General features: G+C 33.3%; 3 protein-coding genes across 3 annotated transcripts; 1 reads left to right on the plus strand and 2 right to left on the minus strand.

The window, feature by feature from the left end:
- Positions 1-7709: 7709 nt before the first annotated feature.
- On the plus strand, positions 7710-9662 carry LOC140860500 (agamous-like MADS-box protein AGL15). The gene is made up of 6 exons (XM_073263509.1): positions 7710-7882; positions 8772-8871; positions 8972-9013; positions 9106-9147; positions 9276-9457; positions 9557-9662. Exons 1-6 carry the CDS (start codon positions 7710-7712, stop codon positions 9660-9662), a joined length of 645 nt encoding a protein of 214 aa, XP_073119610.1.
- Positions 9663-11091: 1429 nt separating this feature from the next.
- LOC140860501 (uncharacterized) lies at positions 11092-12415 on the minus strand. Its single transcript, XM_073263510.1, has 4 exons — positions 12339-12415; positions 11920-12072; positions 11751-11829; positions 11092-11529 (listed from the first exon to the last, which is right to left on the minus strand). Exons 1-4 carry the CDS (start codon positions 12413-12415, stop codon positions 11092-11094), a joined length of 747 nt encoding a protein of 248 aa, XP_073119611.1.
- A 135-nt stretch (positions 12416-12550) lies between these two features.
- LOC140860502 (uncharacterized) lies at positions 12551-16829 on the minus strand. The gene is made up of 11 exons (XM_073263512.1): positions 16350-16829; positions 16166-16255; positions 15774-15889; positions 15506-15556; positions 15250-15421; positions 14824-15132; positions 14339-14542; positions 13695-14162; positions 13378-13578; positions 12737-12925; positions 12551-12634 (listed from the first exon to the last, which is right to left on the minus strand). The coding sequence occupies exons 1-11, from the start codon at positions 16827-16829 to the stop codon at positions 12551-12553; spliced, it is 2364 nt and encodes a 787-aa protein (XP_073119613.1).
- Between the last annotated feature and the right edge of the window lie 988 nt (positions 16830-17817).

Here is a 17817-nt window from a genome sequence, read left to right on the forward strand (position 1 = left end):
TTGAGTAAAAGGTTAGTATGCAAACGAAGAAGTAAATTCAGATTGTTATGGGCTGATATTCCTGAAATTTTACAGCTTAACGGTAGAAGTCTATACAAACTATGTACATGTTTGGGTCATCTCGTCTTAACATTGTTTGTCCAACATTTCATGGTTCCATTCACATTGTTTATGATAAAGCTTCAATCGATCGTTTTAATTTTTTTTTATTACTGATTGTGTGATAAAGCTTCAATCGGCCGTTTTGGACATGAGATACCTTAGAAATGCCGACGCATTCTCCTTGGAAGAAAACAACTGCAAAAGAAGAGATGCAGTGCATATGCACAACTGGATAGATCTGGTAGTTTATAAGTAATTTGGAGATAATAGGAGGGGTAGGTAACTTCCAAATGAACAATATCATTATCCGTGAGAATAAAAAATGAACCAAATAAAAAATTAGTTATACCCACTTAATAGTATGCATATATATCGCAACAGGTTAAGCAGGTCCGCTTTCTTTGATTTCTTGTTGGCAATGTCCGTCTGTTGGCTATATCAGAATTGATGTGGATTCTAGCTTTAATGAAGAGTTGTTGTGGTATTGGAGGTATTTTTCGTGATCATGATGGTCAAGCACTGGTTGCTTTTGGTCGATTATTTCCATTGCCGAATTCAATAGTTATTGGAGAACTCCTAGAAATCAAAGAAGCTCTCTGTTTGGCTCTTGATAGAGGGTTTAGATGGATCTCTGTTTATTCAGACTCATTGTTGGCCGTACAGGCAGTCATGGAGCCTAATAGTGATTAGACTTATGTTGGAAATATTGCTTTGGAAATTTCATCCTTATGTTCTGCTTTTGATAGCGTTTTTTTTTCTCATTCTCGGAGATCGTTAAATGTTGTTGCACATTCATTAGCTTTTTTTGCTTGTTCTTCCCCCGTATCTTTTTCTTGGGTGCCTGAGATTTTTTCGTCTTGGCTGAAATGTCTTGTATTGAAAGATATTCTTACTATTCAATAAAATTACAAGAATTTTCTGTCAAAAAAAATAGTATGCATATATATCCATCAAATAATCCACCTTTCACCATATGATTTACTTATCCCATCTCACTTATCAAACGGAGCCTTAAAGGATTATTAAGGCATTAAAACCGAGTTAATGTCCATTTAAAGGGGATGTAATGCTGATCATTCAGCTGCCCATTTCAACTTATAAATAGTGCATAAACTGAAGTAAGAAAGCATACCTAAAGATCCACTATCCAGAATATATTATTGTCATGGAAGGGCTTAGAATCCGATTTCCACCATCCAAACCATCCCACCAAATTTTACATACTATGTCCAAATTTTATCTCAATCCAACGGTTCAATTTTCACAAAAGACCTTCGTAATAACACTGTGCAAAATTATGTGAGAAGAAAGCAACTTTTGTTTTTCGTCAAGAAACCAATCCAAAAGACCTCTAAACGTGTTGTCTAAATTTCATCACGATCCAACAGTTCAAAATGTCATAAATTCTCCTGCAAGATAACTGGTTTGTAGCATATGCAAATCCAAAAATTTATTTCGCTCTCCTATTTTCGAGCAAGAAGCGCAGTAGATTTCGTGTCGCCTTTCTGATCAATTTCGAAGCACACCAATAGCTGAATTTCTGTCCAAGAATCGATTGAAGAGTTGTTGTCTAAGGCCGAGTAGATACTGCAACTTTTGAGCATTGAATTCTGCACAAGTTCGAGAATTCCAAAGCCTTTGTGTTCGATCATTCCATCAAAATTCACTCACATTTGATTCAAGAAAAACAATTAAGTGGGCTTATACATATGTTTTAAAATAAAGATGTTCATGTTTTCAAAAATACTCGATCGTATATTACTCGTTTCATGTCCTTTGATTTCATTTCATGTTGCGTTCTGTATGATTCCTCTGTTATTATATGAGATCTCGAAATGTACTGTTACGATTCGAATTAAGAAGTGGTAAGGAAATTTTCGAAAATATGATAAGATATGATAAGGCCTTGATGCATGTGGTGGGTTACAATAATCGATATAAGGCATCGTCCTCTTAGAGGAGTAACAATTAGGGACTGATCAGTATACCATGGATAAAGAGATGAATAATAGTGTCATGTATAAGTTTATGCTTCAGTTCTGATATGTCTTGATTAAAGCTGTCAAACGGGCCAACCCATGGCGGGGCGGGCCGGCCTACCAAAAACCCACCTTTTGGCGGGTCGATGGCGGGCTAAAAATCCTCAACACAACCCAACCCAAGGTGGGTTGCGGGTTAGGCGGGCCGGCCCACGGGTTGGATCACGACAAATAAAAATAAATAAAAAATATTATAATTAATTATAAATATCATTTCATAAATAAATATTAATATAAACATATTAATAAAAAATTTAATTATTGATTTCATGTGTGTAAATTTTATATAAAGTAATTAATACAAAACAAATTCATAACTTTTATTAAAAAATACATATATAACAATAAAAATAAAAATAAATTATTAATTTTTCAGGCCCGCGGGCCAACCCGCGCGGGTCGCGGGCCTAGGCGGGTTGGCTCATCTAGGCCCACCTTTTGTTGGGTTGAAATTTTCCACTTAAATTGTGTGGCGGTCCGGGCCAACCCGGCGGGCCTAACTCAAATTGACGGCTCTAGTCTTGATGTCTTGTTTTGAACTTTGTTTGTCTCTTGTCTTGATTCTTGTCCCTACATGTTCTGGAACATGTCTCATTTTGATCTCATATTACGTATATTTTGATATTATGAGTACGATTGACACCCCCCACTTGCGGAATGTATCCCAAAACACTCACCTCTCTTACTTCCTTCCCCAAATACAGGTGAAGATCAATTGGAAGACGATGAACAACACGTATTTTGGGGTTGGTGATCAAGATATAAAAATTCAAATAGCTAATTCAGTTTTATTTTCTATTACGTTATCGCTTCCGCATTTGTGTTTTTTATTGTAAAACAATGATGGTTTATGTAAAAGACTGGCTTTTGACTATTTTATGTACTACGTGGCTTGTTGTTTTGCGATTTTGAATTGTTATACAACGCCGATGACGCGTCTCGGTTTTGGGGTGTGACAGTTTGCATATATTTTTTTAGGAAGTAAAGGATATTGATATAATTTTTCTCAATTGAAAAGATAATTAGTTGAAATGATTATTTATCACAAATTTCATCAATGTTTAAAAGCTTAAACTAGGTAAATATGGATTAACTTTATGAGTTAATACAGGAACTAAAAAAACAAGTAAACATGAGATGGATAAGATTTTTTATATAATCACATGCTTATAAGTAAACGGATGAGAAGGTAGAGTGTCTATCTTAATGACGCGTAGTCACCTATTTTAATCTATATTATCTATACTATTATATAAAAGTTGAGCACACTATAATAACTACCTTGAGAACACCAAAATTATTTATTTCATAATTACCCATTGCTATCAACTACCCACTAAATCTATTCCACTCCTCCATGTTTTACTTTTAAAAAAAATATAAATATAAAAAACTTATCTTTTACACACGCAAAGCGTGTGCATTTTTCGCTAGTTATCTTTACTATTTTATTAAGTGTGCGTACTCTTAACTAACTACTTTTGGTATCATGGTGAATTTTCTTCATTTTTTTCCCTTTATACCCCTACACTCTCTCTCCAACTCACTCACACCACAATTTTATTTCACCATCATTTATTCTTTTTATCATCATTATTTTCATCAATCTAAAAGTGAATTTCATTCATAACTAATTTTTTTTAATTTGAAAAATTAAATAAAAAAGATAAACAAACACTTTTAAATTAACAAATTATTCAATATACAATACATTATATTTGTATATAATATGTTACACACGCAATGCGTGTGCTCCGTCGCTAGTTATATAAAAGTTGAGCCTACTATATAATAACTAACTTTGAGGACACCAAAATTCTTTATTCCATAATTACCCCTTCTTATCCACTATCTCAATAAACCTCCCTCTCAATATTTTTTTTGGTTTAAAAAAATTACACAAAAAATCATTTATTTTACACATGCAAAACATATATGTGCATTTTGCACTAGTATATATAACATGTCACCTATTATCTTAAAAAGAAAAAATTGCATATATCACTCTTGTGAAATCCCGTGTTAGCTAATAACCCCCTGTAAAAAAATTTTAAGCTAATAACCCCCTGTGATTCTAGATTTATAGCATACACACCCCTTCAGGCTAAAAAATGACGAAAATGCCCTTAACTTTTATGAACTATTTAATTTATTATTTATTTTATGTAGGGGTATTTTCGTCATTTTTTAACTGAAAAGGGTGTGTATGCTACAAATCTAGAATCACAGGGGGTTATTAGCTTAAAAAATTTTCACAGGGGGTTATTAGCTAACACGGGATTTCACAAGGGTGATATATGCAATTTTCCCTCTTAAAAATCAGGTAAACATTATAAATTTTACAAATAAAATAAAATTATATACTTTTCTAAAAAAAACATAAAATTATATACTGAATAATTATTAAAAAAATAATTATCAAAAAAATCTTATGTGCAGTTGGTCGTTTATCTTCTAATTTCAATCTCTCTAGTAAAAATGTTTTAAGTTTGTTTACGTTCCAATCCTTCCCTTATATTTGCTCGTTTTTTATGTAACATCCGGGAAAATTTCATCATACCCCATGGGTTTTACCCCATGTGATAGATGGAAGCACATGATTAGTCAAATTATGCGGGCCCCACATGATTGATGTGGGATCTCCATAATTTGAACCAATGAAACAGTTCTACCTACCTCATGGGGTAATGCCCATGGGGTAGGATCGAAGTAACGTATAGTTTAATTCTTGATGTCGTGATTTTTATTCATGTCACTCGGGATCTGATTTTCGAAAGTTTTAAGATGGATCCGAAAATGCAAGCAATGTTTGATTTTGAAGAAAACCAAATTGTTTGGATAATTTTATCCGACCGCTTCAACATTTTTATCACATGAAATTAAGTCCTGTTGGGAACTCCAACAAGCACATGATCCAAACGCGGACTAGAACTAAAGCACCAGCTCGCAGAAAAGAACGCAACGCACTTCCAAGAATACGCAACCATGCGCTTTAGGCTGGCACGAGACGACGACGTATCTTCTTACTTTTCGATTTGCTTAATCATATGATCATGTTAATTATGTGTTATGAAATTAAATCATAGAGTTTTTAAAAGCCAATGTTAAATATCATTTGAATTTTTTAAAATTTTACAAAAGTCTATATTGAATGTCAGTATACCACCGGATTTCTATATTGATTGAATACTTCCGAGTAATCAAATCTCTTCCATGAATACATCTCTATAATTTTCCAATTTAATTATTTTCTTACAAATTATTATATTATCAAAACACCCTGTTTACTTCCTTTTTTAAAAAAAAAATAAATAAAAACATTGTATACTCCTACATATATATCGACAACTTTACAATATTTTACCAAATCTTAGGAGATTTTGTCATATATCTTGTAATCTTTAATTACATTACTATTTGGATAAAATTTGCATATTTTAAAACTTGATTTTTTTAAAATAATTTGGACTTTGGTAAAGTTCATCATGAAATTACAGTAATACTCATTTTTTTTAAAAAAAATAATTGATTCTTATCATTAATTTTATCCTTAATATCCTAAAATAGTAATTTTTTTTAAAAAAATCTTCAATATTATCTGTATCCATATTTTAAAAATCAATCAAATCATTATTTAAATTTTAAATTTTTTAGATATTTCATTTTTTTGACATAATTTTTTAGATAGCTCATTAATCATGATAAATATATGAAAATATTAATTTGAAAATAACAAAAATTAAGCACACATGACAACGCATGCAAAGAGATACTCACATATTACTCATATTACTAATCCTTTTTTTTGGCAAAAAAAAAAAAAAAATTAATAACAACCATAACTAATGCACTGAAGCATGTATTGCGTCTATCTAAAATATTTTCTTGTTTAATAGTAAACAATATTTTTTTAAAAAAAGTTCAGTTTATTGTTGTTTTGTATTTCAATTATTTGATGATGATAATGTTACGAAAGAATTTTTTGGTGAAACGCCCCACAGTAAATAGCATATATAGATAGATGATGATGATAGATTTTGAACCAAATAATTGAATTACAGTCATAAATTTTGGGAACTCGGAACCATGGAAATACAAAATTCACTTGGAAAGACTCGGTTAAATTCCATATGTTGGGCTCATTTTTTGGCTCGATCTTAAATGTTTCAGTATTCACGGTTTAGTGCTAAATGTTTATAAAGTTTGAATTTTGAGATATAAATAATAGATATGAAATGTTACGGTCCGGCTCCTAAACACATTTAATAGTATCTCTTGCACGTTTTGCATGCATATATATTATTTAAATAAAATAATTTAAATATGATCTATCATATTCTATTTTGCGCTTCATAAAACAATTTTTTTTATAACGTGATAAATTATGGCCGCTATCGTTCGATGTACTTCATCAAACCCCCGGAATAACGCAGAACATTGCAAATCACGTTGATAGGGTAGAGAGTATTGAGCAGTCCTGTCTAACAGACTCATCCGAAAAGATGTTGGTAGCTAGTAACAATCAAACCTATGATCAGTAGTAAAATGCAAAATAAGAAACATATATTTAGTGACCATGTGAGCATTATCGATTAAATTGATTAAAGAGAGTGACTGCTAAGATGAGCATTATATAGATTAAATCAAATTAATCTACCGAATCTAATTAATTTGGAAATTCGGTTTTATCATTAAAAAAATATTGGTTGAATCAGTTCGGTTCTCGGTTTCTTTAAAAAAAAATCGTTTAAGCGAATTATTAAATAATTAAATTTTGTATTATTTTTATTAGACATTACATATAATTTATAGTATCTGTTTAATGTACGTTTTTATATATAAAAGTGTACGTAATTTTTGTTATTTTATTTTTTGGCATGATGTGTTTTATTATAATAAAATATCATATTCCAATTATTAATTTTTTATATATTTTAAAAAAAAAATGGTTGATTTGGTTTGGTAATTAAATCGGTTTTGGTTAATTTGGTTGGATCGAAACTGAATTAATTGAATGGACCAAACCGAATTAAGTGAATGTTCAACCGTACAATGACTTTGAGTTCCCAAAATAATAAGAATAATATATTTTATTAATGTAGTTTTTTTCATTATATAATTAACTCAACAAAAAAAAAATACAAAATACAAAAGAAACGAGAATGATAACCTATATAAATATAGAAACATGCTATTAAATATCAAATTTGAAAGAGAATAATGTTTAAAAATCATTAAAAAATTGGAAACAGGCAAGGATTACAAAGTTACACGGCTCCAGTACCAATAAGGAAAACCAAGGCTTGTGAATCTCAATCTAATATACTTCTATTATTAGAACTCTAAGCAAAGATTTACCAAATCTTGGCAGATAATACTATCTTTTTTTAATTATTTTTTTTATTTTTTTTATTAAAAAAAAAAGCAAGTTGAATTCAATTGGGAACCCACCGATAAAAAAAAAAGGTCAATAAATAAGTAAAATAGGTTAAAAAGAAATCACCGTCCATCCTTTTTTAATCTTTCCTTAATTTTTCCTTTCCTTGGAAGAAGCTGGCCGCAGAGAAGATGGATAGTAGAAACAAACGCAAAAGTAACAGCAGCATTGACAAAAGTGCGTACAAAAAGAGGTGTGGTTGTTTGAAGAAGAAGGCCCACGAGTTGGCTACTCTCTGCGATTCCCAAGTCGCCCTTTTCGGCTACTCCGAAGACGGCGAGTTGTTCGAGTATGCTAGTTCCAGGTATCCCTTAACTTTTCTTTAATTTTTCCGGTGGGAATAATTTTATTTATTTATTTATTTGTTTGTTTCTTGGAATTATTGGGCAATATTTTTTTTTCTTGAGTTGGTGCAACATATATTCATCGGTAATTGCATGCATATATGATCATCACTTCCGGTTTTGATTTGATTGCAGATCATCAGGAGAACAAAACAGTATATATGATTCATGTGGTAACCAAAAAAATTTAAAAAAAAAACAAAATCATCATACTATAAAAGGAAATCAAACTATATATAGAAAGGTTGAATTTGATTCATATAATAATAAGTTTATAATCTCTCTACGACTTTTAGTTATGATTATTCCTTGTAATTTTAAGAACCGAAATTAAGCTCTAGGGTTTTGGTTTTTGATACATGGATTAGGTTGCGTGGTTATATATGGTTTCTTTTTAAATTAAAGCATATATATATATGTTTGTTAATTCACTCGTATCATGGAACGAACACTATATATGATCATAATTCTGTTGAATATATAATTTATATGCAGCATGGACCAAATACTGACAAGATTCGAACATTGTATGCGACGTAAAAAAGTTATTCAGGTGAACGACGGTGCAGATCAGGTATAATTAAATTTTCAACTCTTAAATAAATCATAATCCATCCCCATATTCATTATTATATATATATATATATTTATGCATGATTAATTGGGTTCCCTTGACAGAAGGAAGTGGATCTTCTGAGAGAAGAGATAGAAAAGCTCAAACAAAACAAGGATCATGAGTATGATTTCTTACATTATATAATGAGATTAATATTAATTCTCCAAAACATATCCGTACGTGTTTCTTCTATATATCTTTCCTTGTTGATGCATGATTTTTTTTTTTTTCAGGCATGTGTTGGGGATGGATCTCGAGCGCATGAGTCGTGAAGATCTGCTAGAACTCGAACGACAACTAAACGAAGGGCTATTGTGCATCATGGATAAGAAGGTACTTTAATTTGGCCTTTAATTAAAATTCCTCTATGGACTTCACATATATATATATATAATAATCTAATTCTAAAACACACTGCATGCTACGCTTTCAGGAGGCGATATTGGTCCAGCAACTTGAACAATCAAGGAATCAAGTATGTATGCCGATTATTCTCTTGTTTTGTGCATTTATCAGCTGATTTCTCATATATGGTAAACAAATTAAAATTGTACCCTTTTTTTGCAGGAGCAACAGTACATGAAGGAGAATGAAAGCTTACGCATGAAGGCATGTGTGGGCTAGCTCTCTTATTTTAGTTGCGAAATTTGGATATTAATGATGTAAATATATATGTATCTAATCTAACTACTCTTGCATTGGCTTGATATATATTTATATGATTCATATATATATAGGTTGAACAACTTGAAAAGCTTTGTGAGCGGACCACCAGTTATCAACCACTTTGCATCGAGTACCAGCTGATGCCGCTGAGCGGCTTTGCTCCTGGAGAAGGCCTTCATTATGGCTCCCAAATGGCTTGCACTACTAGCTCTGGAGATGCAAACGATCATGTAGACCTCTCCCTGCAATTGGGGTACGTATGACATGCATTTTGACCGAATTTTCGGCCTTTTTACGTTCTTATTCTCCTACCTTCTGAGTACATATGTTTCTGCTGGTTTTTTTGGTGTAGGCCTCCAGATTCTAAGGTTTGTGGGAGAAGCCAAACTCAACATGAGGGAACAAGAAGCACTACTGCCGATACTTTTCTTACTTTATGGGTGCAGGAGACAGTTTAATTTTGTGGTTTAGTAGTCTAAAACAGTATTGTTTAGGAGTGTTTTGAAGAGTTTTGCTTAATTAACAGTGATTCGTGTAGATATTATTTTAAAGTTGGTGAGAAACTAAAGTAGAGGGTGTTTGAAAATAAAAGTTTAAAGCTAACAAAAGCTAGCTAAAATTTAGTGTTTGGAAAATAATTGTTTCCATGAATGCTTAATTTTTTAATTAAATGACAACCATACTTTTATTTAATTATTTAATTTTTGATACTCACACCATAACAAATGTGTTTATATATTATTATACATTATGAATTTTGTATAAAAAATATTTATTTTTTATAACATGAATATTTGAAAAAATATATAAGATTAATATAAATAACAAAATTTATATAAATATACAAGATATGTACAAAAATATTTATGGAAATGCAATACATATTTTTTTAAAAATAAATACTTGTAATCAAATATGATTGAAATTTTATAAAAATTCTATTAGAAACTATTAAATTTTAAATATAAATAAAATTTAACAATGTATAAAAATTAGGTCAAAATAAGTTAGGGTAATTATTTAATATGATAAATTTATTAAGGATGTAAATGTCAAGTTATAATTTTAGACCTTAAACAAAAAAGTAGAAGCAAAAAAAACATCAAATTCTTGCTTCTTGCTTTTGGATAAAAGTTGTAGAAGCTAAAACAGAATTTAACATTCCATGAAGCTAGAAGCTAAGAGACACTTTATAGAAGCTCTACCAAACACTCCATTAATGTTACACTCATGACCATGTGTACAAAAAAAGTAAAAAAAAAAATTGTCCAAAAAAAATTACGGGACTAAAATTGAAATTTGATATCATAAAAAAAGATTAAAAAAAATTAGACCAAAATCATTGAGTTAAGAAAATTACAATACTAAAAATGCAATTTCCCCGAAATAAAAATCTAGCTCATTCCATTCCGTGTACCGAAGAAATCCCCGAAAACAGTCAAACACCAAGGCGGCAATGACTATGTCCAGCTTATAATAACATGGTTTTAATTGGAATTTTAAAAACACAGTTTATAATAAACAAAATTAGACATATGGGTACGAAAGATACGGGACGTCCCAAATTAATTTAAACATAATACATTTTGCTAAGGTCTCATCGACCCCAAGTGCACTTGGGTTTTGGATATGACAAAAAAGTTAGCTGCCAGTTAGGAATTTTCCTTTTGTGAGTGAGTGTGTAATCATTATAGTGCATATTGGTTTACATGTGTTACGTTGTTAGAGGTCACTACATAAGCAAGCTGTTTTAGAACTTGTTCTTTAACATATAGTAATAGTAACAGTAATAGTTCATTTACAGATCTTCCACGGCACATTAATGTATATGTACATTTTAGAGAACAAAATCCAAACAACTATACATGCTGATTTTTTAGTTCCATCTCAAAGTCTTGAGTCGTCAGATTTAGTTGAGTTTGAGTCATCTGGATTCACATACTTCCCCAACGCTTTTTGTCGGGGGGTTCGTTGCTTCATCCTTTGTATTCTTGCTCTATGTCGTTGCTTCCTCTCTTCTTTTTCTTTATACCTCAACTTCTTTTCCTTTTCGTACATGCCCGCCCAAAATACTTCACCAGTTGATGGCCATAGCCAGTGTCTTTCCGGCTTTTCGTAATCATACTCCTCGGCCAACTCCTCATACATGCTCTTAAGAGTGCTCAACACGAACCACTCAATCCACATTTGGCCCCTTCGACTTTCTAGCATGTGCTGTTCTTGCATTATACCTGTCTCCGGGTCTACGTACACAATTCTTCTACCGCTATGATATGCCCAAACATTGATCAGTAATTCAAGAATACGCGAGTAGCAATCGTTTCCCTGTCAATCATGCGGTAGGCATATATATATTACAGAATTAAGAAACATATATATAGTTTGTTTGAATATAATATATTCTTGGAGATTCAAATTTACTGAAATTGAAGTTGGCTGCAAGAATCTTCTTACAGTCTAAAACTAGTAAAAAAATGTAAGTTTAAGATGGCAAAATGCAGTATATGCTTATAAATAGCTTATCAGCCTTCTGGAATAAGAGTCACCTTGGATAAACTGAGATAACAATGCCCAGTTTTCTGGTGATTCTCATAGAATAGTGCATCAAGTGAGTCTACGAACATTCTACAAAGGGAAATAAGGTTCTCTGTTAACAACATGCTTGCAAATAAATAATCTTGGTGGGCATTAGGATTTATATATAGAAGCTCAAACCTTGAAAACATAACAAACTCCATGAATGACTTAGTTGGTAATGCCCAACAGTGCATGACAGAAAATGTGCTATTCTCCAAAGGCATAGAGGGGAGAGAATCCAAGTCCTGTTTTATGCCGTACATCCTTTTCATCGCCTCTGAGAAAGCAATCCTTCATGTATGTAATCAAACAGAATGATTCAGGTCTGAGATAAATCCTGAGAAACAAATCTTGAATAGGTTTCAAAACCTTGTGGGATGTGATTGGATTCTAAATGAGGAATTTTTTAAGATTATATGACAAGTTATTTATTCCCTTTCATACAACGGATTCGTGGCCTTGCCAACCAGCTAGCTATAATAGCCAACTCACTGAAATGATCAAGTTAGATTGACTCGTGGGAGCTCTTAGCTCGTGATTGATATGATGACACGTACCGGCAATTCCCAGCATTTAGAACATCACAGAATGTCCAGAAATCCTGTATCATGGAGGATCTTGGATCCTTGTCCATACGAGCCCAGAAGTACAGTGCGTCCCCATGTCTCTGTGTTTCAATAGCTTCCAGCAGTGATTTTTCAGCTGTCTTACTCAACGATTCCTGTTAAATTCCTCATGTTAGAGGTGAGCAGCATATCTTGAGGGAAAATCATATATTCACTAGAGTAATGCATCGTATTGCAAATTTCAAAACGTTATACATGTCGACGGCCAAAATGGCATGGATGGAAGCCTGACAAGGGTATGCAAATTCTACTCTTCAGTAGTTAGTGGGTAGGGATTGAATATGAAATGAGAACAAGTTTTAGCATAAACCAATTAATGGCATAGATACCTTTCTTGCTGTGACTCTCCAAGATTGAAATCCTATCCAAGCATTTTTATGTATTTTGTCAGTCCTATTTGCAATAGCTAAGAACGCACCAAAATATCCCATGGCATCTCGATAGTATGAGTCTTTTAACAGTGGAAGGCGAGCAGGTCCATCGACATCTTCAGCTCCAGGTCTTTTATCTTTTGTCGACTACAAACACCAGTTAATGTATTCACATCAGATGAATAGATTTAAAACTCAAAGGCATAAAACCTTTGCAGTATCTAGGATTCAAAGATAGGTACACAGATCCACAGATAGCTACTGGCCACATATTCTACTTAATGGCATTCATATCCAAGACTTAAGCCAGATGGATCCCTCAGGATCTGATCAGCACATCATGCTGGCTGCAGATGTCCATTACATACAGCAAGATCAGAAGCATGTTGGATTCCGGTTTTCAAGGGGTCTTTTTATGTCATTGTCATGGAGAAGGCATTGAAAGTGCTGCTTAACTAAATAGCTTGGAGGGACAGTGAGGAATGTTAGCAAAGATATTAAGAAATCTGGGAAATAATAAAGCCTGAATTCAGAAAACCAGGAAACAAAAGAACTTGCTTTGAAAATGTAAGGTTCAGCTGATAAAGCAGATTACTTACTAGTCGAAGACCTCTATACAGTGAAGTATGGTGCAAAAAGCTCCAGGTTCCTTCTCCAAAATAAGGTTCGTAAATACACAGTGGCTGGCCTGTCCTTTCAAGTTCTTCACCATTTCTTTCGTGCAAGGAATTGTCTGCCCTTCTAACATTTCTATATACTTCTTCCCATAGTCCTTCCAGCAGATCAGTTCTCTCCATTAACTGCATATTTTGTTAATTAAACAGAGTTCATTTCAAAGCGCCCAAAGTAGGACATTTAAGTCCCATATTAACTCATGATTAATCTTGTTAAAGGAGACAATACAAAAACCAATCACCTCTTCCTCTTCTATGCTATTTATCATTTTATGTGCATCAATTTGCTTTTGCTCTTCCCAGATGACTTGCAAAACTGAATCATTTGCTGCAATCGAAACCATTGTATTCTCCTTATGTTTGCTGTTGAATTGTTTCTCAATCCCATCTATGATTTCATTTGTAGGATCAGTATATTCAGTAGATTCTGAATTATCAAATATCCATTCAATTTCTATATCATTTGGAATATCTTCGACAGCTCGTGGAACAGCAACCTCTGATGGGAGAATGATAATGTTTTCCAAGAGTGAAGCATACCCTTGAATGCCTTCTGAAATCATTACGTGTTTAGCAGCAAGACTTCCTTTCCATGCAGCGCTGCGAGCTAAATTTGAGAGGTTTCCATTTGAGACCATTTGAAACATGATCTCTGTCAGATCCTCCATATCCTTCTTCAGAAAAAGATAGCCATTCACGCTGTCCCGAACCTAGTGTATATATATTTAGAATCAGTTAGTGTCCGAAAATGCCTTTTGGGCTGTGATAGCTGATTGAGATGCAGGTAAATAAAACCACTTCTGGACCCGTTGCAGTTAACAGGTAAAGCAGATGGCATGGAAAATGAATGCATGAGAATTGAAGGATAAATTGTGAAGATACGTACATATTTCCTTATGCTTGGTAGATATGGGGCTATTATAGGTTTCCTTAAGAACATGGCTTCCAGCAAAATGCCTGGAAAAGTATGTTCTTCAAGAAACGTTCCATATATAACAATATCCGCGGTCTTCAGTACATTGTCTGCGTCTTCGTCAACTGAAACACATTTCACCGTTTCCTTTGGATAGTTCAAGTTTTGCGCAATGGTCTGTGGCAACACATTTTCATTAGTAACCAAGGGCAGAACAGCTCTCCCTTCGCCTTCCTATATTAATTTATGGGTAAAATACGACGCAACTACTTATCTCACAAAATGTGCTGATATTTGATACTCATTTGTGTTTTGTTGGCAGGTTTGGCAGGTCCATGCCAAACCCACGCATACTGAGTCTCTAAAAAGAAAATCTTGCTTATTGAACACTAGAAAGGAGAGAGAGAGTGCTATTTGTATGGGAAAAAACAAAGGAGAGCATATGTTCTCAATCTTACCTCCACAACTTTCTTGTAGCTACTAGTGGGATACCCAGCCAAGACGACGATTTTGAGAGACGAACTTGAATTGCGAAAGCCTGTGAGAAGAGGATATAAAGCCTGCAAAACTAAGGCATGTTCGAGCCAGAGACCTTTATATAAGAGCTGGTATCCCACAACTGCTACAATGAAATCATGTGTCCCAGACTCCATTGGCAGAGGTGCATAATCTCCATATGAAACCATTAGCTTCTCAGCTTTCCAAGCTTCTAAAGGAGAACCCGGTATTACCAAGTAGTTTCCAGGATCACATATCGAATAAGCCATCTGAATCATACAGAGAGCAACATCAGTTAAGATAGTGGTATGTCTTAAGTCCTTATATTGTTTTCTTCATCTGTATACTGATGCATACATTCCACTAACAACTAAATATAACTCTACCGGTAAAATGTAGTTTGGGAAGACAATGACAGTGGCCCGGCTGAAGACCTTTCTCCATTTATCGATCATTGTACTTCTTTTATTTGAGGCATACTGGTTTAATCGATCAGCTAGTGTTTGTTCGTGTATAGTCCATACAAGAGGTATGTTTTTAAAAGGTTCCTGCATTAGACTGCCACAAGTACAAATGAGAGTTACAATTGTGCATGCTACAGATCAAAAAAGGAAATTAATCTTTCATTTATACAACACTAACCAAGATATGACACCCGCTGCTTTAAGAGAACTCACCAGTATTCCGTCGTAGCTGCAAAGGAGAAGCACCAGAAATTGTAAGGTGTAACATTATGATCACTTCCTAGTCTATGCTCACCGTACTACTTCGACTTCTTGACTCTGACTTCTTTTCAAGTGTTAGTAAAAAGAAAAAAGAAGCAGCATTTTTAAGGATTTTCTTGAAACACAAAAGGAAAAAAGAATAGCATCCAGAGGCATCTATGAGGAATTGAGAAAGATGGGCCTACTTTAGCCAATCTACTTTAAACTGCATGTTCTCATCTGTTGAGATAACATTGACATTAACTTCAAGCTCAGTCCAGATGTCCAATGCAGCACTATCACCATACTCCAGTGTGAATACCTGCAATTGAAAATGCCATCAGACGACGAATCACGGCATTTCCAGTATATCACGACGGATCGACCCTTGGGCCTTAACCGAAACATGAATATGGATATCGAAACAAAAATATTAATCTATGCTTTCATCTTTATCCAAACGCAATGTAGTAGGGAAGATGGAAAGTAAGTCAAGAAACAGAGAAGATGACAAGGAAAAACACCAATTTGAAAAAAAAATGATAACTGGAAAATAAGAACAGATAAATTAACGCATGTAGTTAATCAGTAAAATCACCTCAATTTCATAGCCAAGATGTTTCAATAACGCAGTTGCTACAGTTGACATCTGTATCTGATGTGAATTAATCCGCAATTCCGCAAAGACCTGAAAATATATGTTTAAGACATAAACATCAAGAAAATTTCCCAGCAATGAAAACCAATAAAATCTTCCGAAAAAAAAAAAAAAATCATGATACCATGGCAAGCCTGGGTTTTCTATATCCATATCTCGAAACTTTTCTTGAATCAGTAACACTAATTCGATTCCCGGCCACATTAAAGTTCCTCTGATGAAAAGTTTCCAAGATTTTGAAGGGCTCTAATCTGAAATCTTCACCGAAATCCAACTCTTTCAAGAAAGATAACCCCTCGGAATGGATCCCGCCGCGGTCCTTGAAGAACCCAAGGGTTTTACGAGAAATGATCTTGTTGTCACCTAATTCCCTGACAATGGCAGGCAAGTGAAGCAGCTGAATGATGAAAAGAACAAAGAACAAAGAACAAGTCGCGCAAATGCATTGCGAATAGCTGATCCTCAACAAAAACCCCAAGATTGAACTTCTTGTGATTCTCCTTCTCTGCGCTCTCACATTACTTGCGTATGACGAAGAAGAAGAAGAAGAACCCATCGAAAGGTTATCCCTCGTCAATGGCAGTCCACTTCGGAGTGAACCCATCAAGCAAACACGAATCTTTTCAATCTTTTTCAACTGTAAACGGTTTATATATATATATATATATATATGATATCTGTTCGCGAGTTCGAGAACGAATGCTATGCATGCATGTTTATTCAAAACTAATGGCAAAATATGTTTATCACATGCAAGATAACTTTTTTAATTTTCAACTATTTTGGTCTCAGTGAAAATTGATTTTTTTTTTTGGTTTTATATGTTTTTTTTCTTGCGATTTGATTCTTGTTGTCATATTTATGCTTTATTAGTTCACTATCTTAATGTGTTTGTTTGGCAATTTTAATCATGTTTTTCGAGTAGCACTGACGTGTCATTAGTTCTACGATGATATGTCGTTGACGTCTGTAGTGGCATATCAACATTTCAGATGAAAAATGACTAAAATTATCAAAAAAAAATTAAAAAATGTGATATTAAAACTGAAATTTGATAACATCACAAAAGTCTAAAATCGCAAAGCGAAAAAATTAGATATCATTTGGTTCAATTACTATGATAAGTCATCAATTTTCAATGACACGTCAACTAATGAACCAAAATAGTCAAAAAGTAAAATTTAATATACTAAAACTAAACTTAATTTGAAGCTTAATAAACGGAGAACTAAAATTAAACAAATCAATGGACAATAAAAATATTTCCCCTGTTTGGAATTATAATTTTTAGTTAAATCAATCATAGATACATAAAATCTCATGTGGAAAAAAAAAAAAGCAATTGGAGGCTTTTAGTTTTAAAACATATATTTTTCGTTACAATTGAATTTTATCACTTAGATGCAAGAGACACACACAATGGTCTATTGCGAAACCGATGTGTAGACCCGACTTCTAAATTTGATGGGTTTGTACGATGTGAACCGGCCCGTTTGATTTTGGACCTTAGTTCAGCCCATTTACATTTCTACCACTTGGACCCTGCGTGAATATAAGAGAGGCCCGGTGAATTCCGTAACTCTAACGCAAAA

Source organism: Henckelia pumila, chromosome 4 (genome assembly GCF_033568475.1).
Source record: "Henckelia pumila isolate YLH828 chromosome 4, ASM3356847v2, whole genome shotgun sequence".
Lineage (NCBI taxonomy): Eukaryota > Viridiplantae > Streptophyta > Magnoliopsida > Lamiales > Gesneriaceae > Henckelia > Henckelia pumila.